Source organism: Caloenas nicobarica, chromosome 15 (genome assembly GCF_036013445.1).
Source record: "Caloenas nicobarica isolate bCalNic1 chromosome 15, bCalNic1.hap1, whole genome shotgun sequence".
In the NCBI taxonomy this organism is placed as follows: domain Eukaryota; kingdom Metazoa; phylum Chordata; class Aves; order Columbiformes; family Columbidae; genus Caloenas; species Caloenas nicobarica.
This window is the reverse complement of record NC_088259.1, coordinates 14,752,291-14,778,430: the sequence shown is the minus strand read 5'-3', so window position 1 is coordinate 14,778,430 and position 26,140 is coordinate 14,752,291. Positions and strand designations below refer to the sequence as shown.

General features: G+C 42.2%; 1 protein-coding gene across 1 annotated transcript in view; it reads right to left on the bottom strand.

Annotated features, from left to right (window-relative positions):
- Positions 1–14,221: 14,221 nt before the first annotated feature.
- BCAS1 (brain enriched myelin associated protein 1) overlaps positions 14,222–26,140 on the bottom strand; it is a 44,984-nt gene continuing 33,065 nt past the window's right edge. Inside the window, exons 10-12 of the mRNA XM_065645685.1 lie at positions 24,700–24,765; positions 21,487–21,753; positions 14,222–16,076 (exon numbers count right to left, since the gene is read on the bottom strand). Of these exons, the coding sequence (XP_065501757.1) occupies positions 16,002–16,076; positions 21,487–21,753; positions 24,700–24,765 (408 nt within the window). The 3' untranslated portion in view covers positions 14,222–16,001. The remainder of the gene's footprint in view (positions 16,077–21,486; positions 21,754–24,699; positions 24,766–26,140) is intronic.

Below are 26,140 nucleotides of genomic sequence, written 5' to 3'. Positions count from 1 at the left end.
GAATGCCTAAGTTTAAGGCATTTAAGTATTTCATTATAAAATGAGCCACACTGAGTAATACTTTTAATGAAGAAGACAGTTTTGAGCCTCTTGCAGTGCAGATTTGGGTCACTTATTTTGCTCAGGTTACTCTGCGCATTCCAAACTCAAACTTGACTCTCACTGACGTTATAAATGTCACTTGCCCTCCTCCAGGTACTGCGAGTCTGTTTTCTTTTTTTTTTTTTTTTTTTCCTTTTTAAGCACACTAATATTCAAACATCTTCTGTGTGGAAACAAAATCAGCAGTTTCTATAACTATCTCTGACACAGATAGCACCAACGGCTTCTGCCACAAACAGGCAGCAGCTTTCAGATAGTTTATCAGTCACTGCACACAGGCTGGGTACAGATCCCCAAATCTTCCTGGAGGTATCAGGTTCCAGAATTAGGGTTCCCGGCTCAATTCTGCTGCCGCTTGGTAGGCTTTGAAGAAGGAACTGCTGTTCCTGCTTCACAGAATAAATAACCCTGCAAAATATTGATCGCTCGGTTCCAATAAACCACTCTGTACCTTGCAAACTATTTTCCCAGCTGTACTTGGTAGATCGTTCTTTCAGTACCCCCTCCAGAGTTTTACTGACAAGCCTAAAATAAGTGATTTCTCAGAGCACAGACACGCTCTTTCTAAGAACACAGATATCTCTTAAAAAAATCTGCACCAGGATGCTCGAGCAGCATTGCTGCACGTGGGAAGTTGCATTTCACAAGCCTCTCACAACACCGCTCTGTTGTGCATGCCAGCAAAACCAGGGCACAGGCCCTCGGAGGCGAGTGTTGCATTTATTTGGTCTTCGAGCTCTGATATTGTATTAGCTACCCTGTGATCTTTATTAGAAACAAGGAAACACTAGTTATGTAGTTTGTCGGGCAGTGGCAGATGTGAAGTGGTTTTTGTTGGTTTTGTTTGTGTTTGTTTTGTTTTTTAATGCTTAGCAAGTTCTGACAGCTCTGCAAACAAACACTTGACCAGTGTACAACGTGCATTTCTTTGGTGCTTTTTATTTCAAGCTTTTATTCACTATGGTGGGGTTGTGGTCAGAAAAAAAAAAACTATCTGAAGATATGCCCTTCCTCGCTATGCTTCTTAGTGTCGTATTAACCACAACTTTTATAGCATCTGCTTGTACTATGCAGGTACATGAACACTGAGAGAGAAGCATATAAACTAGATTTATGCTGGTTGCTCAGACTGACCCTGGTGACACTCCCCGTTTTATATAATAAATCAATACCTCCCTGTGGAGGAAAAGCTGGAAGTAGCTTATCACTCAATCTTAAACCACAGACAGGTCTCCGTCCCCACTCAGCCGCTCATTGCTGCCATCTCCGAATTTGCTGGCAAGCTGCTTTTTTTATGGCTGCCTCTGGCTCATTTGGCCCGAAATCGATGAACTTGAACACAAAAGCGAGGTGGTTTCTGCCGGCCTGGCTCTTTGCCCGCAGTGGGCTTAAGAGCAGTCCCAGAGCAACTTGGCCCCCAGGCGGGGCAGGGGCGGCACCTCCTCAGCATCGGCTGGGTGACCACCCGCATCCCTGGCCCTCGCACACGGCCGCGCATCAGCCCGCAGTGGAAGCGGAAGCTCGTGTCCACCCTGGGCATCGCTCCGCGCTCCCCAAGCACCCCAAAAGCTCAGAGCCCCAGCCTGTGCCACCTCCTCCTTTCCAAAAGGATGACTGGCTTCCAGGAATGGCACTACTGATGACGTTTGCCTGACAGAAATGCAACGGGAAAACTAAAGCACGTTATCCCACCCTTCCTTATGCCAGCCAAAGCTATGGGGAAATGTAACACCCTTTACTAGGTCAACTGACAAATGAATTTTCCTTCTTCCAGGCTGCATTAAAAACTATAAATAAAAATCTTTCTGGCCCTGGTAACTAGGCCTTTGTCCATCATAGGATTTAAGTGCATGGAGAGTCAGAAATATATACCAAACTTTCCAGGGATAAAAACACAGCAGTTGTAAACACAAGGACATCAAACTAAATTTAGGTTTTTCTCCTGTTATCGTAATTATCTGCCTCCTTCCAATAACTTCTGTTTTAATCTGTGAGCTGCGATCAAAGGGTAAGCTGCTAATTGCTTCAGCCAACAGGTTTAAATTCTTATTCTTATCTCCAAAGAAATGTCAATGCAGTGATGTGCCTGTCAGAACCAACTAAAGAACCTGGCCATTTGCCTCATTTACGCAAAAATTTGATCTGGATCCATGACTCATATCTGCCTGAACCAGAATGCTGACACCGAATACCAGGAACTTGAGACACCACGTGGAGTAGGAACCATCCTTCATCTTTAAAGAGAGTTCAGAATACACTTTTTCCGTTATTAAACTGAAATAAGTATTAGTCAGTTTTAGAAGAGTTTCTCCATTTTCAGTCTCAGGAAATAGCATAGTTCCTAAGAGCCGCAACCGCAAACTAGAACCCCATTGTGTGAACTATGCAACAAAAAGACCAAGATACTTTACTTACAAAGACAATGCCTTCTCCGATTTATAATGAAAGTAGGAAATTAAAAATTTTCACGTGTGCTGAAAGGACGCAACTGATAATACGTACCCTGTATGGGTCCTGCTGAGCGTGCTTTTTTAACCAAGATGAATTTGCACTAGAAATAATTCTGGAAATGCTGGCAAATTATTTCTCAGTTTCGACTTAGTACAGGGACTGAGAACACTTCGGACCGGTGCAGACTGCAGGATAAGAATACTTCCTTTTAAAAGCGACTGATTCTGCAGTGGCTATTCTGCTGAGGTTACACAGGTGACAAGTTAAGGATCCCAGTTGTCCCAGTATACACAAGGCTTTCCCATTAATAACTCAGCTGTCTGTCCAAGCTCAGCTGATTGAGACGGGTACGACTGCACTCCTTTTTTAGTCATGCAGTTATGATTGCATAAAGTATTTAATTAATTATGTATGTAACTAGGCAATTATGTATCTCACAGAGCAGTTATACAGTTATCTGACTTACACATGAACTGAAAGCACAGAACTGACTGTACAACTGTATATATAGTTATGACAGATGTAAAACATGAATCAGTTGTCTTTGCTTAACTGCATGCAATTGTCAGCCACCAGTCCTGTTTGTATTTTGTACCAGACATGCTTCGGTTACTTCTCTCAGGTAACAGCTTTCCCAATTGGATGGCAGTGTTCGGAGGGAAAGGTTTACAGTAAGAGATTTCATAGGTCTCAAGCAGAAAATTGAAAGTTGCTTTCTGAGAAGGATATGGTGAGAGAAAACAGCACAGTTTTCCTTCAAAGCAATGTGGTAAAGCACACAGGTAAGCATGTTTCCTCTCCAGCAGCCATCTGGCACTGCGCAGTCTTTGTCCCTCTCTTGTCACTAGCATTGTTTTTATTTCATTCTTAATATGAACACGGCAGTAAGAGAGGAACAATAACACATCCACAATAGAACAAAAAGCGACTTCCGAGTTATGGTGTTAACCAAATCTCTCTTGACCTTTTTGTTTCTTCCGCATTTGAAAGACCAAGAGAGAATGGAGTGGTGAACATGTCTTTTCATACACATGAGGCACTTATTCTCATTTATCGTCTCTTTTTAATTTAAAAGCAGTGCTGTGGCTTTTGCTTAACATTCATGTCACACTGTGCATAGATACATTTTTAGGCACGTTATTGTCTTTTTCTGTCCTAAGTGCATGAGTTTTTGCAAGGCAGCAGATGAAGAAATGAGAGCTCTCTCATTTCCCCTTTATCATCACCCCTCTCCCCTTCAGTGACACCCCTTCACTTTTGAATGCCCAGACTCACACGCTCGACATCACCTTTTAATCAGCAGGATCCCAAAAAGGTACCAAACGAAACCCCGTCTCCAGCGATACCCTGAACAGTGCTGAACAGGAGCTCTCCTGAGCCAAACATCGAGAATTAAACCACACAGTGGCATTGCTTTATTTTTTTGTGAAGGGTAGGATTAACGGGAAACCTGAACAGAGATTACTGGACGCAACATCCAGCTTGAGCTGTAAATCCTGAAAAAAAAAAATATCGAAGAGCAAGCAGAGGGAGAAGCAGGGAGGTTTGGAGGCGTGCGCTGCCGTCCTAAACCACGGTTCGGATAAGCCACCATTTCGCTGAGCCTGCAGAAGCGTTATTTACCCAGAGCACCGCTGCAAAGAAATTGCTCTGAAAACGTTTTGGAGGACTCGTTCATTAGCCTCCCTCCATGATCAGAAAGATCCTTCCAAAGAAAACAGATGACTTGGAGTTTCCCCAAATGGTGTCTCCAGCATCTTCCCCTGCAGTGACATCCCCGTCCCTGGCACATCTGCACCTACTGGCACCACTCGCCCCTCCCTGATCTCTAGATAAATTTTGATTATGTAGGTCTGGGATTTTTTTTTTTTTTTTTTTTCTCTCCTATGAATAGGACAACAGGAAATAAATTTTTAAAAAACCCTGCGAGTGCAACTACTTGAACAGTTTTAGTGCCTGAAACGTCCAAGAGCCTGAGTCCAAGTGCCCTCTGCTGGCACTGGAGAGAGCGGTGGTAACGTGGGAGGGGAGGGGAGGGGGGGCAGAAAGAGAAGTGAGATTAAGCAATTGTAAAAGGAAACTGTGTCAATAAAGTGGGTACGGCCTGAAAAATATAATCACATAGCAGAGCTATTAAACTGCTGGCAGGCTGGGTTGTTAGTGTAACAGAGTACACGCCAGAAAGCATCTTGCTGTGTGAAAGCAGTGACAGCCAGGATGTTGAAACAGCTTCTGTTCTGGGGGTGGGGAAGGGGGAGATCATGGAACTCTTTTTAATGTAACGTCTGTACTTCTAATACATAAGATCACTTATTTTCCCTCTGTTATAAATTTATTTTATTTTTGGCTTTTAAATTTCACATTGGAAAACATTAGTAAGGAACGAAAGGAAGACGACTTTTGATTACTCAGTACTTACATGTCTTTATTTTAAAGCTGAGAAAAGCAGTTATGCAACAACGACATTACCACATGAATCTGGTCTTGGAAGAAATTATATCATGTGTGCTCATGGGAACTTAATCCATGAGATCCCAGGAATGCCGGGATTGTGTGTGCGTACATGCACGCACACAACGCTGACAAAAGGGTTCATGGAAAAATCTGTTTCAGACAGTCATTTTTGGACAGAACGACTCATTCTTGCCCTGTTAGAAAAGCAGGGTGTACAATTTTATTGGTACCACTGCGCTGACTTTTAGTGAATTTGCAAGATCAAGAAGTGCTGCCTAGCATACAAGTGCAGAGCATTCAGATTTTACTGAGTTCAGTAATCCACAGGATCTTATCCACTGCGTCAATAAAAGTTACAATGAACCTAGCAATATTCTAGATAAACAGATTAACTGCAGTAGAACAGCAGGGCTATGTAAGAAAAGAGAATGTAACAGAAATTCAAGCAGCAAACTTTGATAAACTGGTGGATAAAAATATTTGTATTTCTGGGAAAGTACTTTTCAGTTCCTGTAATGACAGCAGTGACTTTTTTTCAGATTTACCAAAGAGACCATGTAATGACTGGAGAATCACACAGCATTCACAAGACACGAAGACGCTGGGGAAGTGAAGCCCAGGACAGGAGAGCAGGACAGAGATGGGATTCAGCTGCCGCATGAGGAGGCGACTTGGGGAAGTGACTGTTTTGTCTGTTTTTCTGCCAGGAAGGCAGGGGAGGAGGCTGCTCTGTACAGTCTGAACAGAACTGGATGGGATTGTGATTAATCACTGGAAGACTGATGTCACTACTGCAGATCTGTGTCCAGCGTCCTTTTTTCCCCCTGATACGTCCAGAATCAGTTTCAGAAACACTAAGTAATTCAGTAAGTAGCTGCAATGCTTATCATACCGGGAGAGGACAAGAACCGCTGGAGATTTACAGCATTGCGTCTGTTCTGCTAAATTCAGTTTAGGTAATCCTCATGTAAACCCATTTCCTCAAAGTAAAAGCAAGTAAAATTCTGACATTTAAATTCTCGTATGTTGATAGTATGTTGAAGCCTACTGGAAATGGTGACAAGACCTTTTGTGAAATCGGATTCATGCATTATACTTTTTCTTAAAAACCACGTATTATGCATTCGTTAGACTGGAAGTTGAAGTGAGGATCCTACTGCGTTCCCAGCAACCACCACCAGATCAGCCACACAGTACCAGCCCGAAAAAGCTTGAAATCTTGGTCACCTTTCACACATAAAAATAAATAAATACCCAAATTCTCCTGCTAGCCAGTTAGCTTAAGGTCTCTTTCTGTATGAAACACATGTTGATATTTGATTACTCCCTTTAATAGTGTCCATCTGTGGAAAGGGCTGCAGTGCTAATACACATGCATGAAAGTACTAATCTTATTTTCAATACCAAGGACTGTTTTATCCGCTTCATCTTTAATATTTCAGTGCTGAGAACAGGTTGTGCATATGGTTCTGCAGCAGCTTGTTTGCAGTCCATTTCATTGTGAACACCTCCCGCCTCACACCTTCCCTTTTCCACCTGAGCTGATTCTTTATACGGTGCAGCAACATTAACTTTTATATAGTGTTCATCATCTGGTCCAAGCCTAAACCTCCTCATGGGCTGGATATTAAATCATAAACTGCTTAGGACTGGTTCTGATAATAAAAGTTAAATATCCCGCCAAATGGGAGGGAGGGAGGGAGGGAAGGGAGGAAGGAGCTCTTGCCTAAGCATAGACATATCTGGCTTGAACAACAAGCCCATGTGAGTCAGGGCTATGGTGAGGCTGGAAACATCGTCCCCTGGAGATGTTTGCCGAACCTGTCTTGTGGAGAAACACCTCAGGTGTAATACACACTGTGAAAAATGAAATTTAACACATACATGTGGCTATCTTTATCTGCTCCCTGCAGACTCTGTGGGGAAGAGCCTTCCTTGTCCTTGCATGGTTCAGGGTCTGTGAGCTCCCCCGAGCAGCAGAGGACGGGCAGCCCCACAGCCCCAGTTTGGCACCGTGGCGAGAAATGGTGTAAAAAGCCTCCAGCATGTCTCACGTGGCACATCCAGGAGGCTGCGAGGGAAACGGGGAAACACCCCAAGGGCGCCGCCCTGCAGACTCCTCTCCTCTGCTGGGCAGCGTTGCAGCGCTCTCTGTACCACTGGCTCTAATGTAAAGAAGCCCAATTACATTTCCAAAGTAAAAAGAAGTGTAGGAACAATAATGCATCTTACTGGAGGTGTCTATTTTGAAGGCAGACATACGATTAACTTGCGAAAACTGATCTTTCCAGCCAGAAAATATCTTTTTTTTTCCCCCCCTCTAGACAGTTAACAGCAAGATCCAAATTCAGACTAACGACTGGAATAAAGATCTCACTTAAATATCTGAGATGTTTATTGATGATAACTGGATTACATCAGTTTAAATGCTCATCTCAGATTGCAAACTGAGATCTTTCAGAAGTACTTCTATACTTCATGTTCTCTTGTTGGTAGGGCAGAAATCAACTAGATGTGTTATGAGTAAGTCAGATACAAAAAAGTACTTGGATAAAGTACCAATACGTGGAGTCTGACAATAATTTTTTGATTCTGAAAACATAAAAAAATATTCCTCAAAAACATATAGTAAATTGCCCCCAAACTTACAAATCCAGTTCCAAACTAACATCACATTTTTCAGCTTTTATAGGACCTAACACCACAGTCTCCTGTACAGTCAACTTGAGGGAGCAAATTAAAAATAAATGAGAAGGTTGAAAGCACACTAATAATGTCAGTTTGGGGTGACCTTTACAATATCTCTCTGCCAAAGAATCAGTATTCATAAAAGGTTAAGTTCTTTGAGAAGTTACAAGCCAAATATCCCCAAATTGAAGCATGCGTAATCATCAGTTGCTTAGGAAATTCTTGGCAAATGTGTGTACATAAGAATAAAGATACATCTGTGAACAAAAAGCGTAAGGAACACTTTCTGCAAAACCCTAAATACTATTTCCATCCTAGAATATAGACATTTACAAGTAATTCTGCCAGTAACCAGTAGTAATTTTAGTACAATGTTTGTTTCCAAGTACTTGAAAGCACCTACTCTTGTGTAATGGACTAGAAATAGTAACTACCATCTTTATCCTGTCTACAGCAGTGTGTTTTATTTTTTTTTTTTTTTCTTGAAGCTAGAAAAACGAGGCACAGACTTGATGGAAGGAGAGCAAATCTTTCTAAATTCTTCTGCTTTCAGCATATGGTTTAGTTTCACATTTCTCCAAGCTAGGACAATATGCTTTACGGGAGACAAGATGACAAACGCTTAATTTTGGGTTCAGTTAAAACAAACAACTTTCTCTAAAAGCACATGCTTTGTTTCAAAGTGACATTCGTTAAAAGCCTTAGTGTCCATATTATATTACATCACTGCAGGTCAGCTCTCATGACTGACACGGTGACATGGGACAATGAAAGGCGGCAGGTTTGCCTTAACCCTCGCCACGCCACGTCTCCTGTATGCTCTGAACGCACCACAGAGTCTGGGTTCCTTTTGCACTATTTCTAAACCTCTTTGCAACAATCAAGGTAAACTACAAACTTAAGGTACGTAGAGACTTTTGCTTGTTGAGAAAAACAAACAACAACAAAAAAACCCAAACAGCAGCCCTCTCCCTCCCCCACAAGATGAACCCAATAAAAAACAGACCAAAGAAGTATTTACTATAAAGCACGCACCAAGAAACACGATTTCATTCTGTCTGGCACAGGCAGGCTTTCAGATGCGGACAAGCCAAATCCCAACCTCATTCTCTCACATCAAGACACTCAATACAAGCCCTGCCTGGGTCTCTCAGCGAGGCTTTGAAGTGACACATCCACTCATTAAATACCAGTGCATTTTGCAGGGAAAGGCAACTTTAAAAAAGTTAGCTTGTTATTTCTGTGATGAATGTTCCTGTGTACTTCTGAGCTTCAGTAAACTTACCATTCACATTTAAATAAATATTGATTGAGGTCAAAGTTGGTTATGTTTTCAGGGTTGAAGTTAGGTGGCTAAGTCCATATTTAAGCTTCCAAAAAAAGGCAAGAGAGCGCATTGCTTCACTGGGTTACAGGTGTGCAACACTTCCAAAAGGCTGGTTTTTAACAAGGGCTTGAGCTGAGGCATTGCCACAGCACTTCCAGAGAAATCACACCCCAAAATCCAGAAGAAGCTAAAAGCAGAGAAGTTTATCAAGGACTGGTGTCTCCTTGAGCAGCCGTAAATGGACACCACATGACAGGCTGAACACATACTCCGGATTAAAAAGACAACTAAACCACCTACACCAGTTTGTCCACCCTGCGGGATGGTTTGGTAACACACAGCTCCTACCTGGTCCTCTCCAAATCCAGCCTTTCTTCTGACAGCAAGCTCAATCTTCCTTCCCAATCACTTTCAAAGGAGCTTAAACCTTCTCAGCAACTCATATATGAGAACCAACTGGGCTGACTCAACCCCCAGCAGTAATTAACCCTTGCTAGGTCTCTGTGGGACTTGCAGACCCCACCACAACAGCAGATTGATGGAGATAAAACCCTAGTTTTCACTTGGCAATTTTACTGGCAGGATTGTGTGGAGGCAAGAGGGTGGGAGAAGAGAGCCCAAAATTATTTTCAAGTATAGCCACAACATCAGTAAAAGCCTCAGCATGGATTTAGTCACACTGGCATTAAATTGTGCAGCTCATGTCTCTGGCAGCGGTGCTCTGCTAGCACAGTTGCAAGCACTTAGCTGTAATCACCAAAATGCTTCTAGTGTGCACCATCAGTGGGGTCTCTGGCTACAGAGAATTGTTTCTACGACATCTAAGACCAGGTTCTGTTCCATGATTGGGGATTTGAATGTAGCTACATCCACTGTGTGTCAATAACCAGGTGTTAATATAGTTATCTAGCCCTGATTATGGAATTTGACAAAGGGTGTCTGCTAATTGGTGCTGTGGACATTTCAGAAGTTACTGTCTCCACCTCTACTTGCTCTCCTATTCTAGCAGCTGAGTGAGAGGACTCCTTTTAGTCCTCTCAGGTCACACCCAGGGATTTCAGTTTACAGAGGTAAATACCCAAAGCTGTGAAATACTTGAGCTGGAGAGGTAGTACTTCCAGGGAGAATCACCAGGCTTTAGGAACTTACTAGGTATCTATTTAGCTAGATGCTTACGTGAACCTGATCTCCTCAGCAGCCAAGCATGATGTGCCTTCAGATATCATGTGGTATCACCATCAGAGTGGTGGCAGCACGCACTTATGTTCATAGATTTACTAGAAATAGCGTAAACTATGTAGAGAGAAGAATTTATGGTCTCCTGTACAGAGCTGAATAAAGAAGACTCTGAGAAGGAACAGATAAGAGGTTGGCAGCAGGACATCTGCAAGCCGAACTCGCACCGTTCCCACCAGCCTGGCATTGCAGCAGCGACTCCAGGGCTGCCCCGCGAACCCACAATCCCCCCCAGCCCGTGGAGGCTGCAGGCAGCTGCTGCCAAAATCCCCAAATCCCACACTTTCTTCCAAACCCTCCGTTTGTGCCCTTGAAGGGAGACGCTCCCCAAATGCAACGCTCTATGGCAACCTGCCCGCAGAGGAATCGTGACAGCAGTGTTTTGATTTGAGCCTGCGAAAGTGAATGAGTGATAGGAAGATTGACACTTCTACCAGACAGACATATGTTCTTATTTCTATCAGACTTCTGCTTATCAGGGGTTATATAATCTATTTGTGTAGGAACAGGGCATTTGATAATTACATGCTTTTCCAAAACTGAGGATCAGTGGTTAAAAAAGAAAAAAACGATTGCTCCAGAGGCAAGCTCAATTGTACAAGCAAATTTTTCACAAGCAATTCTTTTCCTCTGCTTATGACAGTCACTGCCAGAGCTCAAAAGCTGCAAAGAGAAAGCTCCCTGTGATGGCAGTGCCTCAACATACTGGGTTACTTCAATCTCATTTACTCAAGCGGTACAATTTCAGTTTATACCAACTAAGGACCTATTTCTCCAATTGACTAGAAACTGCTGACAGAAAAAAAAAAATAGTGAGAGCTCTGCAGTTTAATCCTCAATTCCCTTACATTTCCCAAACAACTCTAATGAAGAAATCACAGACATCCTTGAAATCCATGAAATACTGCAACAAATACGAATCCACAAATTTAAATGTCCTGAAGATTGTGTCCAGGGTTTGTCTTTATCATTCTCCATGCATTGCAATAATCATAAAGAACCTTAGTCCTGCTCTGTGTAAAGGTAGGTGAAGGGGTAGCATAAAATGCCGCATCACCTCCTTACAGTGGGATGTGCTAGAGAAGGAATTTGGACTTTGTACCTTTCCGGTTTGAAGTCAAATTGCTAATGCTTCCTGTGCAGGAGGCTCTTTTTCTATGCAGTTTAGTAGGTGACAAATTTAATAGGAAATGATTAAGTAAAAGAGAAGAGTGTTGATAAGGTTTTTATTCTTCTTCAAGGCTTTTGATAATTTATTTTCAGAAAATAATACAATCTTTAAGGAATTTAAACTCATCTTCAGCCTCCGTCAAGGCTGCTGCAGAATTTCCTGTTTTTGTGTTCTCAGAACTGCTAAACTGCTGAAGTTGTCAGTAAAGACCTGGGTGTGTTATCCAGAAGAGGTGGAGTCTATAGCAAATCCGGATTCTTCACTGATATTCTCAAGTGAGTGTACTCAAATTAGAGCTATTCCATCTCCAACCCCACAAATGGAGTTGGTACCCACAGCCACAACTCATCTGTGCACTAACCCTTTGTGTTAATCTTCTGTTGTGCTATCTTTTTTTTGTGTATGAAACCATGGATTTTATTGCATAAGTCACCTCAAAGCCATACATTATGTAAAAAGGTGTTGAGGTAGTCTTAAAACGTGTTTTAAGTCCTGGGTGCAGAACTCGCAATGTGAAACACATGCACCACGTTACTCCCTGAGATGTCAGATCCCGGTCTCAGTGTGAGCAGAACAACCCCTCATCTCTTAAAGAGAAGAATCTCGTACGTAACAAGGGGCAAGACCCTAATCAGATTCCCAATGGAAAGGCTGCTTCAGCTTAACACCAGGCTGAGTGTAGATACAGGTCTGATATGGTCAACAAGGAGAAAGTCTGTACTTTCCAGATACTCTCAGAGGTGGTTATTGCTTTGCAAACCTCTCTGGGATTGCAAACACAGCGTGATTGATGGATGGATCCACACAATTCAACAGAACAAGTGGCTGCAGCAGGCAGGTGGCCCACCGGGAACCTCCAAAGATCCTATTAAGCAGGAACGAGAGTATAATCATATTATGGTATTTTCAGGCATATATTCTTCCGGAGCTGGGACCTGCAGGAACCCCTCAGCAGTCCCCTCGCTTGGGTCAGGGCAGGAGCAGCAAGTGGAGGAGGCAAAGGAGGGCTGAAAGGCTGTGCACGAGGGGGTGGGACACCGCGGGGTGGTGGTGCCCCCACACACAGCCAGCACCGCGGGCACAGCAGCACTTCAGCCCCCGCAGGCAACGAGGTCTCTTCCTTCCCGTGACCCCCCGAGCCATTCCTTACACTTTGTGGCCACTTTGCAGCCGCCAACAGGCCCTGTCCCAGCGCTCCCGCTAGGGAAAAGCCAGGCTGGGTGACAACAGCCGTCACAAACCTACTACCCCTGAGCACAGACACGGGCCAGGCCTCACCCTCAGCCCTGCCTCAGTTTCCCTCTATACCCTAAAATGTGGGGGGAGTGTGACAACGCTGCCAGTCCTCCTCCCCACCCTGGGGACAGGGACAGGTGACCCTGGGACAGGTGATCGGCTGGACATTTTTTTGGGCAAGGGTCTGTAGACAGTGCTTACAACAAATAAATATTAGCTGCTAAAGTGCAATTACCTGTGTTGTGCGTACTGGTAATTAGCTGCCGGTTACGTGCACAATTAACGGGCACTGTTTAATACCAGAAATCACATTGTTCTGCTCGGGCTGTGCATCATAGCAGTCGGCACAGGGCAGTTTTGCCAGGAGTTATCCATGCAAACCTTCCTGAAGTGCAATGAAGTTGAACATCTGGACAGCTTCCAGAGAAGAACAATTGAACTCAGACTTTCGCGGGAGATAATTTGCTTTCGGGTTACGAAAACCCGCAGCACCCAACCTGCTGGGAAGCTGCTGGCTTCTCCGTGCTTCAGTGGTGGGACTGGCTCGCTGAGGGCTCATCCCAGAGACAGCGGGATGCGTGTGACAGAGCCCTGACCCTCAGCTGGGAACGTGCTCTTTTACGTAGTGGAGAGCTAAACATCTGTCTGTCGGAGAGGAGCATTTCTTACAAGAGAAGTAGCAAATTGAATCCATTCCCTGGGATTTTTATATTTATCAGAGTGCATTAGCTTCTTAAAATTCTTCCAAAATGCCTACATGAAACACACCTTAAAATCCTTGAAGCAGTCCGATCTGCTTCGGTACCCCTCAACAGAGCCTATGCATAAAAGCAGAGCTTATTTGTTGACAACAGAGTCTAAATGCAAGCTATTGCTTTGGCTGCTCTTCCTCTTTGTCTTGGATTGCAGCCTCTTCCAAAGCTTTGATTTCCAAATGACTTGCTAAGCTTTACCAGGATTGAACATAAAAACTGTACTTTCATGTTTCTTACACGGCATGTGGAAGGAGGAAGCTCAACCTAGCTGTGGATGCATCTCCTAAGACCTTTCTTCCTCTTGGGGCTCCATGTGTTGCTGCTTTATGACAAGGCTGATTCACTTCAAAGCTTGTGCTGTTCCTGTTATCGGAGAAGGATCAAGCAAAACGGGGAGTTTCTACGTGGGAGGCAGTGCCAACACTAACCGTTATTTCATCTGCAATAATAGCTCGGTGGCATAAGGGACATCCACAGCCAAACTTACTGTTTTTCTTGATTTTCTGCCAAGAGGATTTCCTGATTCCTGAAATTAGTCCCATTGCCAAGCGATACGGTCAAATCACATGGTCAGCAGTCCCAATTGCCTCAGGAATACAGAATTCAATCAATGCAGACCTGCTCCTAAACTGTGGACTAAGGAAAAGGTTTTTTTCTCCCACAGAAGGCCTGATCTATCCATAATATAATAATAATATCTACACTATAATATAATAATATATGTACAGTCTATAATATAGTTAATTAGCCAGAGTATATTTTTATTTGAAAATCACTTAGTTGCTATTCTAATACAGAGGCAATTACAGCAGTATGAAGTCAACAAAGAGCATGATAGCTTATTCCTCTTTTCTGCTAACATTTTCTATGCTGACATCTGGCACTTTAACACCAGTATGTGGTTGCCTCAATATATGTAGCTTTATATGCATTGACTTTTTAATTAAAGCTGTTTACTCTCGTAGTGTAGACAGAGCCTGAGACTTCTTTTGTGGAGCAAAACTGGCTATAACAAGCCCAAATTTTCTCTCATGCCACCACAAATGGGGATGCACAGAAGTCACTGGTCCTACACAGATGTAGAAGCAGGTCGTTACAAATCAGGTCTGAAATCTGTAAGCAGTCACTCTTGATCGATATCACTTTATATGGCATCAAAGGCCCGTTGTGCTAGGGAGGAGAACAGAAAGTACTATTATAACTAAGGGATCTTTTGTCTGTGCTCTCTGTGCATAGAACCACTGGCAAGGTTTGGTGTCCGCCGCAAGTCCACGGGTTTGCAGAGGCCAGTGCAAAAATACCACCTCCCTACAATGGCTCCTATGGAGAAACAAGGCTCTTTTACCTCTGTCTTCTATGACTACTTAGAAATTTAATTCTGCAGATTTTACAGAATTCTCGCTTGATTTCCAGTTGTAATCTTTACTCAAATAAAGAATGACACCTATTAACTTAACAGGCAGGGTTTTTATGTGTTGATTTATGCATTAATGTCACATCAATCATCAGGAAACAGTGATGTAAATCACAAACTTAGTTTTAAGATTAAAGCAGCAAATTATTTTTTAAAAGAGTAAGTATTCGTCTGTTCAATCATAATGAGGTCAAAATATACAGTACTCTATCATTCAGATGCTAGTGTGGATTAAAACGTCAGGCCCACGGTTCCCTGTCCAGGTTAGCCCAGGGTTGAATAAACCACAGTAATCTTAATTTTCTGTAAAATTTATTAACTACAGTTACTACAGGAGTCTTGTGAAGCAGGGGGGTGCCTGGATTTTGGGTTTTATTAGGATTAATTGCAAGTACGGATATAAACAAATATTTGATGAAATAACTAAGTTTCCTATCATCTGAAAAATATTAATACCAGGATTGTAGGTACAGCCTTGGCGTTAGGGCTACGGCGAGGCCGCGGGTGCCCCCTTGTGTTCTATTAGAACCTTAAAGAGTTTTTAATTTGTTACCCACCTCACCAAGATGAAAGAGAAGTTGTCTCGATCATGGAAAGCCTTTGCATTTTAGCGTTTTAATTTACATTAATAACCAAGATGAAGCATAACTTTATAACCACTGATTCAATTATACTGCAGACTTTTTGCTAATCTCAGCTCTATTGAAAACCACAGAAGGTGACTGGGTTGTTTTTACATTTAAGTATAACATTTATCAAAGGAGATTTTTTTCTTGTTTTTCCTGGCCGCTTTAAAGTTCTCTAAAGCTGAGGATTTGTTGCTCATGCCTTGCTGCACAAACTGCGTTCCTTTGTCACATGCATTTTTTTTCTGCCATTTATTTAATTCACTGCCACTTTCTTACCTTACATACTCTACCCTCTGTAGACTTGAAATCATCCACATGATCTTTCTTTAAATATACTATGCATTGCTCGATGATCTTTAGAGTTGCTTTCTAACATCTAATGAACAAACCCTGTAAATGATACACCTCAAATGACACACCGGTGTTTGCTTTAGCCTCAGGCATTTGATGACAGCCATGTAAAGGAAAATAATGAGTCATCTCTACTGCAAGGGAGCTTAGAGAGAGCTGCTGATCCTTCAGCAGCCAAGCGGATTCATTACTTGGATTTCCCAGCAGGTAGGATGGACACTGGATCTGTTTGCACTTCTGCATCAGACATCCTTTTGGAACCCTGCGGAATAAGATACAGAAATTTATAAAAAATGTCAAATATTTCAGAATAGTTAAGTCTGGGATTAATGTATTAGAGTTTTGCTACCAGATATTTTCCACTCATTTCACCTCTCTGCTTTTCTTGATTTGCCCTGTATTTAATATGCATAAGTATATAAGCACCATCTGTATAACGATAATCCCAGAAAGCTACTGCTTCCAGCTTTGCCTAAATGTGTTGGTTATTTTAATATAATTTTCCCAGTCAGCATGGAAAGCAATTGTATTTAGAAACTGGATTAACATACCAAAGACACGTTGCTGTGTACTTGTAGTATTGCAGTTTTGATATAACTTTCTCTAAAATACCCCTGGTTTAAACGGTTTGCTGAAATCATGCTAGGAGTCCTTCAAGCATGATTAATAGTGTATTATAGCTGGCCTTGGTCTGCTCTAAGTTAAAGGAACATTAAATACTTTTATGCATGACAGGTATTTGACAATGTTAGAGTGAAAAAGCTTTTTTACACTACAAATATAATTCTGATTTTGGAACCAGTTCAAGACACTAATCTGGCTTAGATGAAGGAAACGCATAGATCTAGCTATACCAACTAAATTTTTGACTAGTAATTGATAAAAACTTGGCTTAGGATGCCTTGAACTAATTCCACTGGCCTTGAAGCCATCAAAACTTCAGAACACGACAGCAAAATGGATCCACAAACACTGTTTCAGAGGTCACTGTTGACATTGCATAGGATGCCAATCCTGTTTGTAGCCAGATGCTGAAGTCATTACGTGCTAAACAGAAAAAACAGCACGACAAAGCTAAAGGTGACTGCTGTGTGCTTTCCCTAGAATAGGAACTGTGCAGAATCATACCCGAGTTGTCCTTTCACACAGTGCGTTTCACACTGGAAACCTGACTCATCACTTCAGGTCACCATAGGGCTGTTCTGTGTCAGACCCGGGCAGTGAAAGAGCTGGACTTCCTCACCTACTGAAGGGAAGTACAGACAGTGGGGTTTTCATGCTGATTAGACTCCCCCTCACTGATATTCTTTTAACTTTTCACCTTTGAAAATCTAAGTATAAAAAAGAGCAGCCAAAAATCACAATGGACTAAAAGAATCCCTGGTCTTAAACTAACTGTAACCTCATGCAGCTCAGCTGGCTGCAACAGGTTTGCTTCTGCTTACATTGGTGTTGAGTTTGGAAGATGCTCTAGAACAGAATAAAATTTTTTGGCCACTTATATGTAGCAACAAATGGAAGACAAGTTAAAAAATGTAATAGTTTCTAGTATCCATCAAACAATACCAAACGAGCTAGTCATTCCAAATTTATCCAGCAACCCTAAAACCCTACACATCACTTAGAAGATTTCACATATTACAAGAATAATGGAGTCAGTCAACTGTAGCTGTTTCTGTCTGATGCATGAAGATTTTAAGTGCTTTCTAGACTGATCTAGGAAACAAGATGATACTATTTGCCATTCTTCCTATAAACGGGTGGAGGGTCAAGTAGAGAAAGGGGAGTTTGTTTTGGAAAATCCCCATTTTGGCTCATTTAGCACATTTGCAGAAGTATCATTTGTTATTTGCTTATATTACAGTCTCCCTGCTGCACCCATTTTCAGGGTGGTTGCTGATTAAAGCAGGAAGCTTTGAGGGAGGCTGGCTGATGATTCTTGTTAAACTGGAATTTCCAAGCTCAGTGTGAAATAAAGAACTTTGTTCCTGCCCTTTTAACTGACAAATTCCAGCTCTGCATCTGATTCAGAGGCACAGGTCCCACCAGCTCAGGTCGTGCTCTCAGTTACTCTGCAGAACCCCTTTTGGTGCCGTGGAAGTTGTCTGCATTTGGGACAGCTAAGTTGGAATGTATTATTTTGGGCAGAGCACTTTCAAGTGCACACACAGGAATGTCATGGTACTGGAGTATATTTTTTTTTTCCAGCTTGTGCTCAGGAGAAGTTTGTGTCAATAGAGCAGCTACTCTGATCAGAATAGGTCAGAATAGTTTCCACATGCTAAGCACTCCCAGCTTCTGACAACTTAAGTATGAGTTATTCCAGCTCAGAAAACAATGCCATTAATCTTTTTCTTTCTTCTCTAATCTAATCTTTCTAAGGCTCACTAAATACCTTTGCATTTTATATAGCTTATAAATTAATCTCTTTTACCATAGGAACAACCACTGGACCTTATCGCCTGCGCTAAAACCGCGCAGCTGGGCCGTAACACTGTTTGCTTGCATAAGTGGCTCCATTTGAATCGAAAGTTTCAGCCGATGCTTGAACCGAAGCGTCCTCATCAGCTGCATTCCTGCACTCGCACATCCCCGTACTCGGTGCCCTTTCCCAGAGGAATCGGCAGCTTCAGGAGAGAGCGGTGTTAAAACAGCTGCGGTGGAAACAGCTCGCCAGAAATGAGGAAGATCTCGGTGGGCACAGGCTGTGCGAGCATGTGAGGTCTGCTGGACCCCCTCTTAAATATCTCCTGCTTCCATTTTATCAGCATAAAGCTTAGTATTTCTGATGAGTTGTTACCAGATATTGGAGCTGTTAACTTGAAATGGGAATTTCTGGCGTTGGTTTTTGTGTGATCTAATACTTTTAGATTAATGATTGCACCTTCCTGGGACTTAGTATGATTGCCTAGGAGATGTGTAGATTATCTTTTAGAAGCATTGCAGAACCAGGTTTCTTAGGTGTGGGTGATCTTCTTGGGGATATTCAAAAAGAGGCAGTAATTTTCTGAGAGAGATTTTCTATACACAGACCTCATTGTGTTCCACCCCCCTCCGCCTTCCAGTTCAAAAGCACAATAAACTGGCCAAATCAGCTAAACTCTTATCACCAAAAACTTTTCTTTTTTTGTTAAGTGCCATGCTCTGTTAATGGGAGAGGGAAGCTGTAGGAATGCTGTTGGCCTCTATAATTGCAACAGAAGGAACTATACAGCCAAACTATCTGGCATACTACTTGAGCAAGCACAAATATCTCACAGAACATCTCTACTTCCTCTACATTTATTCTGCATTTTTCCCTCAAATGGTCTTTTTACCCCTCCGTAATCTCCTCTCTTGATCAAAAAGCTTTTTCTTGTCTTTTAAATCAGAGACACCTTTCCTGCTCCTCTCTGTGCCTTTCATGAACTTGCGCTTGAAAGCGTGTTTACTCCCTAGCTTGCACTTCCTCATACCTCTCTTCTGGAATAATTCTAAATTTGTATCTGTTGTTAAAATATATGGAAGATTTTTTGATACAGCTTAGATGAATGACACCATGCAAAATAAAGTGCAATTCCCAACAGACCAACCGTTTCTCACACAGTGGCTACAGTGAGAATTTTGACAACGGAGAGTTGTCAGTGCGTAATTTCAACAAATCTCCAGACCAGAGAAACAAATCTCGGTTACCTCCAGAAATAGTAGAGGAAGTTAACGTTTGCCCCATTCCTAGATAACCTATGCCAGAAAAACGTGGCTGTCTTCCGCCCACTCCTGTTGACGTAAGAGATCTGTTACCATCATCTAAGCAGTTTAAGTAACAGAATTCCTGATTTCAGGGCTGGGGGGAGGTCGCCAATACCCAGAGCGGGATATGACACCTACACATCGTGCGTGTGAGCAGGGGCAGCTGTTACACACGTGCACCGATGTTGTGTACAACGGGAATTTCAGACAAAATTTGGAGTCAAAGGGGGCAAGGAAAGAAAAGCGCACATGAGCATGCCTGTGTTTCATAACTTCGATCAGCTAGTATAACTCACAGCTACATATAAGACAATACCCTGGCTTTTCCACGTTGTGTTAGGCAAAAAGATTTCTCCTTTTGACTTCACTGGGAGTCAAGATGAGTGGAAGCCAATGCAAGTTGTAGTTATTCCACGTAAATTCCAGGACTTCCTTGCTCCATTTTAACTACAGGAAAATCCCACTGATTTTGTGGTGGACGAGGATTTTAGCTCAGAACAAGCGGGGTGAAACAGAAAGCAGAAGTGGCTGAACTGTTGCTAATGAATATTGCAGAAAGTTAGTTTTCTTTTGTTCTTAATTCCCCTTCTAATGTATAATTATTTTGGTAATGCAAATTGCCCTCTGTAGGATACGTAGTAATTCTGTGAAATGCGTGCAAATTGAACACTTCTTATGATGTGGAAAAACATCTGTCTCTGCATGCGTCACACTGGTCTGCATGGCAGCCTAACTTTATAGCCCAGTGTCCTAACAAGGCTGATTTTTAAATCTGCAGTGCCATTTCACTAGATATTGCCTGACCTTTCTTCTTTCAGGCCTGGAGGATTGCCTAGCTGTCGTGTTCTTTCCTGACAGCCCTAGAAGCAGGGTAAGGAAGAAGGAAGAAAAGCTGCATGTCGTACGTCTCAGGGGGGCAGATTCACTAGGAATCACTGCAGGTAACAGACAAATCTGTTTAGGTTCTTTACATCACTTGAAATTTGAGATGACACTCAGTTTACACACAAGGTTTCCAAAAGAAGCTGAAAATGACCCCATTGCTCTTGTGACAGCGTGAGGACAGAGGAGCAAATTGCATCCTTCCAACTGACTTATAACAAGCAATGGAAACCTCTTGCAGACACTTGAGAGGCAGTTGCAGGTCTAAGTTGTGCTTTAGTTTCTACATTGGCCTTTGAATATGGACAAGGGGGAAAAAAAGTTTCCATCTATTTAATTATCTGAGGAACCACTAGCTACATCAGTAACTCCAAGCCTCACAGAAACCCAGATTTTTAGAACGCTGAATGCTTTCATTTCCACATTTCATGTTTTAGTGAAAGGGGCATAGCAAATTTAGGGTAAGATCTAACAAAATAAAGCAGGGAGAAAAAATACTACGTGTAATTTGTTTTGGTGCGCTTTAACTAGTCTGTAACTGATTGCTAACACAAGGTGCTTATCTTGTGAGCACTCTGCTGGTTCCTACCCACCCGGTGGTCTACGTTGGTTTTGTCCTTGCGGGGATGTCTCACCTTGCATGGATGTCCCGGCTGCTCCGAAGCAGCAGCTGAACCTCCACCGTGGCAGGCAGGTTACTCCCGTAAACCAGCACCACCTCCACTTTTCCTCAATAAACACACTAATTTGTAGGTGGTTCAGCACCAGCTACAGGAAGAGTTGACTCATCCCTGTAGACAAGGCACGAACCTCTAAATCAGGGGTGTGGGAACGACTGTAGCTCTGCCGTATTAAACCATACCTGCCTGTGCATCGGTACCCTGCGGCGCAAGTTTTCTCTCCTTTGCCCAATAACTTGCTCTCGTCTGGTCTTAGCGCTGCAAGCTGCTTGTGCAGTTGCACTCCGTGCGAGCACAAACCTCGCACGGTTAACAGCTCGCAGGCTGGGTGCTTAAATCAGCTGAAAAATTACTTAAAAAGATAAGATCAAGTTAACGTACAAGGCCCTTAAAAAACCCTCCGAGCGACTGCCTCTTCTCTGTCTTCTTGAAGGAGGGTTCCTTGGAAGCGTCTCCTCCGTTCTGGATGGAGTCGGTCTCGGCTGCCGGCTGCTCCCGGGAGTCCGGCTGCTCCCTGGGCTCCTGTTTGCTGCCCTTCTGCTTGCTCAGCTCCGCCGGGGACTTCTTGTCCTTTGAACTCTCTTTGCTCTTTTGGCCCACAGGTTCGCTTTCAGCTGGGGCAACTGGCCTCTCTGTGGCGTTCAGTGTCTAAAGCAGTTTCAAACAAGGGTTATTTTTAGTGCGTAACGTAAACGTTTTAGAAAGCGATCCATAAATATGGTAGAAAAATGAAAGGCCACCTGGCAGGGAGAAATCCTGCTGTCCAGCAAGTTTTCATTTACAGAGTTTGGGATGAACTCCTGCAGCCTTGACTTGGGGAAGGACTCCCAGGGAGCTGGTAGAATTACATGAGCAAAGACTGCAAGATCAAACCATCCCTGCATAGACTTGCTTTATTTACATATATGTCTATGCTGAGGCTGTTTTAGGAGGCAGAGAACATGCATGGGAAGGCGCAGAGAATCACAAGCGTGCAATGCCGACAGAGGCTGCCCCAGCTTTTGCATCCCAGGCTCAGAAAGCACCCAAAAAGTGCAAGGGAAAGATAAATCAAAGGATGAAAGCAAGTCTGCTATAAAACTGCAACACTCCACCAAATGATTAACATAGAGTTTGGCCGCAGTGTCGTAGAAAATTTCACGTACGAGCACAAAAGAAGAGACAGCAAATATTCCAAAGACGAACACAAAGACAGAGCACCTATTTATAGTAAAGGAAGAGATTCTGAACCTCAGAAGTACGAGATATGTTTGAAGTTCACGGGAGAAAAATAATGTCTGGCAAACAAAGGATAAAGCAACAAAACTGTCACTGTTTGCAGAGTAGCAAATGGCTAGATATGTTTTTGCTAGGAAATCTGTTTGCAAATGAGATTTTCTTTTTTTCTTATGCATAAAGTCATGTTGCCTTATTTATTAACATAATAATTAAAATAGCACACGAATTTACCATGTTGTAAAGCTGGAAATCTTATATCTACGCACAGAGCATGGCCCAGAGCATAATGCTGTGTAACTTTCCAATTTTGGGGATTTTGCCATGAGTCTTGAAATATCTGGTGTTCTTCTAAAGGCCTAGAGTTATATGCTCACATGATAAGCTTAGCTTTTGTTAAAAACAAACCCACTTTTAGATATCATGATTTCAGAGAAAAACCTGAAAGCAGACACCCTAGAGAAACAGAATGCAAACACATCTCAGATATCTATCTAAAAAAAAAAAACCAAAAAAACTCAAGCCACTCTAATTTTGGAGAAACAAGAATGAGAAGGGGTAGAAATACTACCTCTGGCCTTTTTCACTTCATTTGCCTTTCTTACCACATTTAAATTATAAAAGCTACAGCCATTTAATACGGTCTTGACCAGTAGGCTTAAATCCTTGACAAAATGCGTGTTTTTATTTAACTATTTCCTATTCCAAAGGACAGACATATGTGAGTATATATTTGCTTCCATCTAGATTTATCTGCTTTTAGACTTCTCACTCATTTTATCTATCAGACGGGGAGCTCTCAGTTGCTGAACACATTGGCTAGTTTGACAAGACCCTTCTTACTCTAATTTGCCTCAGCTCGCTTTTGAAATGTTTCTCTTCGGTACAATTGCAAATGTGCACATTCAATTCAAAAACAACCACAGCACCAAAAATACAGTTATGAGACTGGATAGGTCTGAGTTCAAAGGCGCCAGAACAACTTCTAACCCTTATTAACACGCTGTGAAATCTGTGGGTTTATTCTGCGGCGGTAAAATTAGAGTCAAGCCTTCCTCACCACGCACGTGTCTGTGTAGGTGCCTTGGTTACAGCACTGCAGCCAAATCCGAACTGGATGCACCAGCGCTGTATCTGTGAGCAGCTTCGAGCCTTTGATGTTAGTCAAACTAAACGCTTAAAAAAAATATTCATCATACGTTTTCCAGGCAAAATAACAGGAAAAAAAAAAAAAAAATCCAATCAGATAATCTCTTTGAGGTGTTTCATATTAACCTTGAAAGGCAGGAAATTGGCATATTTTATATTGATGGGAGCAGCTCAGGAAATACAAAGTGAAGCCTATGAATAATGAAACATGTTAATGTTTCTTATTTTAAAGGGTGATCTGCACCTGACAGATTGCTTTTACTCTCTCAACATTGACAGTGCCACTGAAAAAAGATTAGCAGGATACTATTTTTCCCCATTGTGTTACAGAAGACCTTAATCCAAGGCTGCTTTTTAAGTGCAAATAGCAAACCCCTAAATTTCTGTGGATTTTGGATCGGTGTTGTAGTGCATTTCTGTAGCACACAGAATGGTGCTGATGAAAACCAAAGAAGAGTCACAGCATTCCAGAGATGCAATAGCATAATTTAAGGAGGTCGCTTCACAGAAATTCTAAAAAAGGAAAAAGCCAATAGCAGATAAAATCTTCCTTGAGCTCTTCTGTGTAATAAAACTGTGCTAATTTACACCAGTGCAAGTGAGAGAAGAAGGAAGACAATAAGTTGATTTAAAAAAATGGAAGGGAAACTGGCTGCTAATTAAAATGGTAAAAGGTAGACCCAGGACTGTAACGTGCAAAGTTTTGGTTTAGCTTTTATGAACATAGAAGGAAAGAAACAAAAACAGAATAAGAAAAAATATTTACACAGCTTTTGTTAAACGTCAGTGAACGGTTTTCATTCTCACTTTACTTTCTGTTCTACAGAGTTTCCACCTAAATGGTTCTTTCCTCAGCAGACAAGTAAATCAACAAAGTCAAAATTATTCTAGCTGTGTGTATTTAGTTTCACTGCTGAAGCCAAGGTACATGCAGAAAGTAAGAGAATAGCAAGAGAAACAGGAATAAAATTGAACATAAACCCACTAATGTGAAGAAAAGAAACACACCTGGAAAAAAAGCATTTCTTAAAATCTGATAGGAACTCTTTAAAATCTTGTTTAATTGTGTGAATAGATAAAATAAATAGATAAAGAAATATGTAAATCTATGAGGCTCAGTGAGCACAGAGCACCCTTCTTTCAGTGAGTTTTACATTTCAAAAGCCAGAGTTGAGTTGAAGTAGGTAACAAGAAGCCATCACCAAAAAATGAAAAAATCCAGGCACTTACTTGGTGACTGGGGCTCGGACCATTTACCTCTTCTGGACTGGTTGTCCCTCCATCACCCTTGACTGACTAAAATAATAAAGGATTATAGGACTTCTAACTGGGTTGCTGTTCGAGATATTAGTTCAATATAAAAACACACACGAAGCAAAAAATACAAGGTTTGATTGAAGGATGCTCTTTGCAACACTAAAACCAGACCAGACATTTCAGAAACTCTGCCACCATTTCTGAAACAGCCGCATCTCCAAGGCAGATTTCTGCTGCTGCTTTTCTATGTGAAGTGATTGTCTCTTGCAAGTCAATTTTCCCATTAAGGCCTGAGAAATATGAATGAGGTCTCAGGGGACCAGAGATCATATCAGCCAGTAAACAAGGCAGCGCTATCAGCCCTGCCACTGGAGTTTTCTAGGAAAGAGCTTTTGCTTGCTTTTCAGAGGCAAATCTGTCTTACAAGATCTAGCGGGACTTCTTTTCTGTTTAACGATCATACTGAGTGCGTACCCCGTGAATAATTAAACCCCACTCAGCTTTATGGATATATTTTTACATTTTAGCATCGGCACCCGTTTTCCACAATTTCTGCTTTCCAGTCCGTGCCTCCTCTCCGGACACACCTACGGAACGGCGCTCCGCTGCCCCTGCCCGGCCAGCGCAGACCCTGGGCCACTGCTGCGGCATTCACAACAAACCCTGACTCCGAAATTTGGTTTCCTGAGGCGTGATCCCCTGTTTCTGTCTATTTATAAAAATGAGAAAAACCTGTTTGGCAAAACCAGCTCAATGAGAAAAAAATGACAAGATTTGTGACGATCAGATTAAGGTTTAGTTACAATTAGTAACACCGGATAAACAAAGGGAATAGCATGAACGCATTTAATTAAAAAGCGTGTTGGAAGGTGCAACATGGTATTCTCCTGAGTACCATATAAACCACAGAGCTTAGCAGTAAAACATAAACGCCAGAAATTCAAAGTGCCCAAATTTAAATGCCATTTTTCATTGTATAAGTTCAATGAAAACAATGAAAGGATGTGACTTTTGTTCTAAAGATAGATCAGGCGGGTCTGTGGTTTTCTGCAGCTTGAAGATTTGTTACTTGGAGCACAACAGTATCAGTGTGATCCTATGTACGGTGCTATTGCAAGGACCTATATAATTCTCCGATTTTCTTATAAAACCACAGAACACCAATATGTAGCAGCAGCACGATAGAAAACTAACCTACTCCATGACAATTCATGATTTGTCACAAATTCTGGGAAAAATTCTCTTTCTGGAACACGCTGCTGCACAGTCTCTTGCATCTTTATGCTAGTGACTCTTCATCTGTGTAAGAGGCTGCAGAAATGGAGGGGAGGAAGCACAGTGTGGTCTGTCTTAACATTACAGGACAGAAACTCAGTCCAGAGTGTATGAAGATGTGTTGTGACAAGATCTAGTT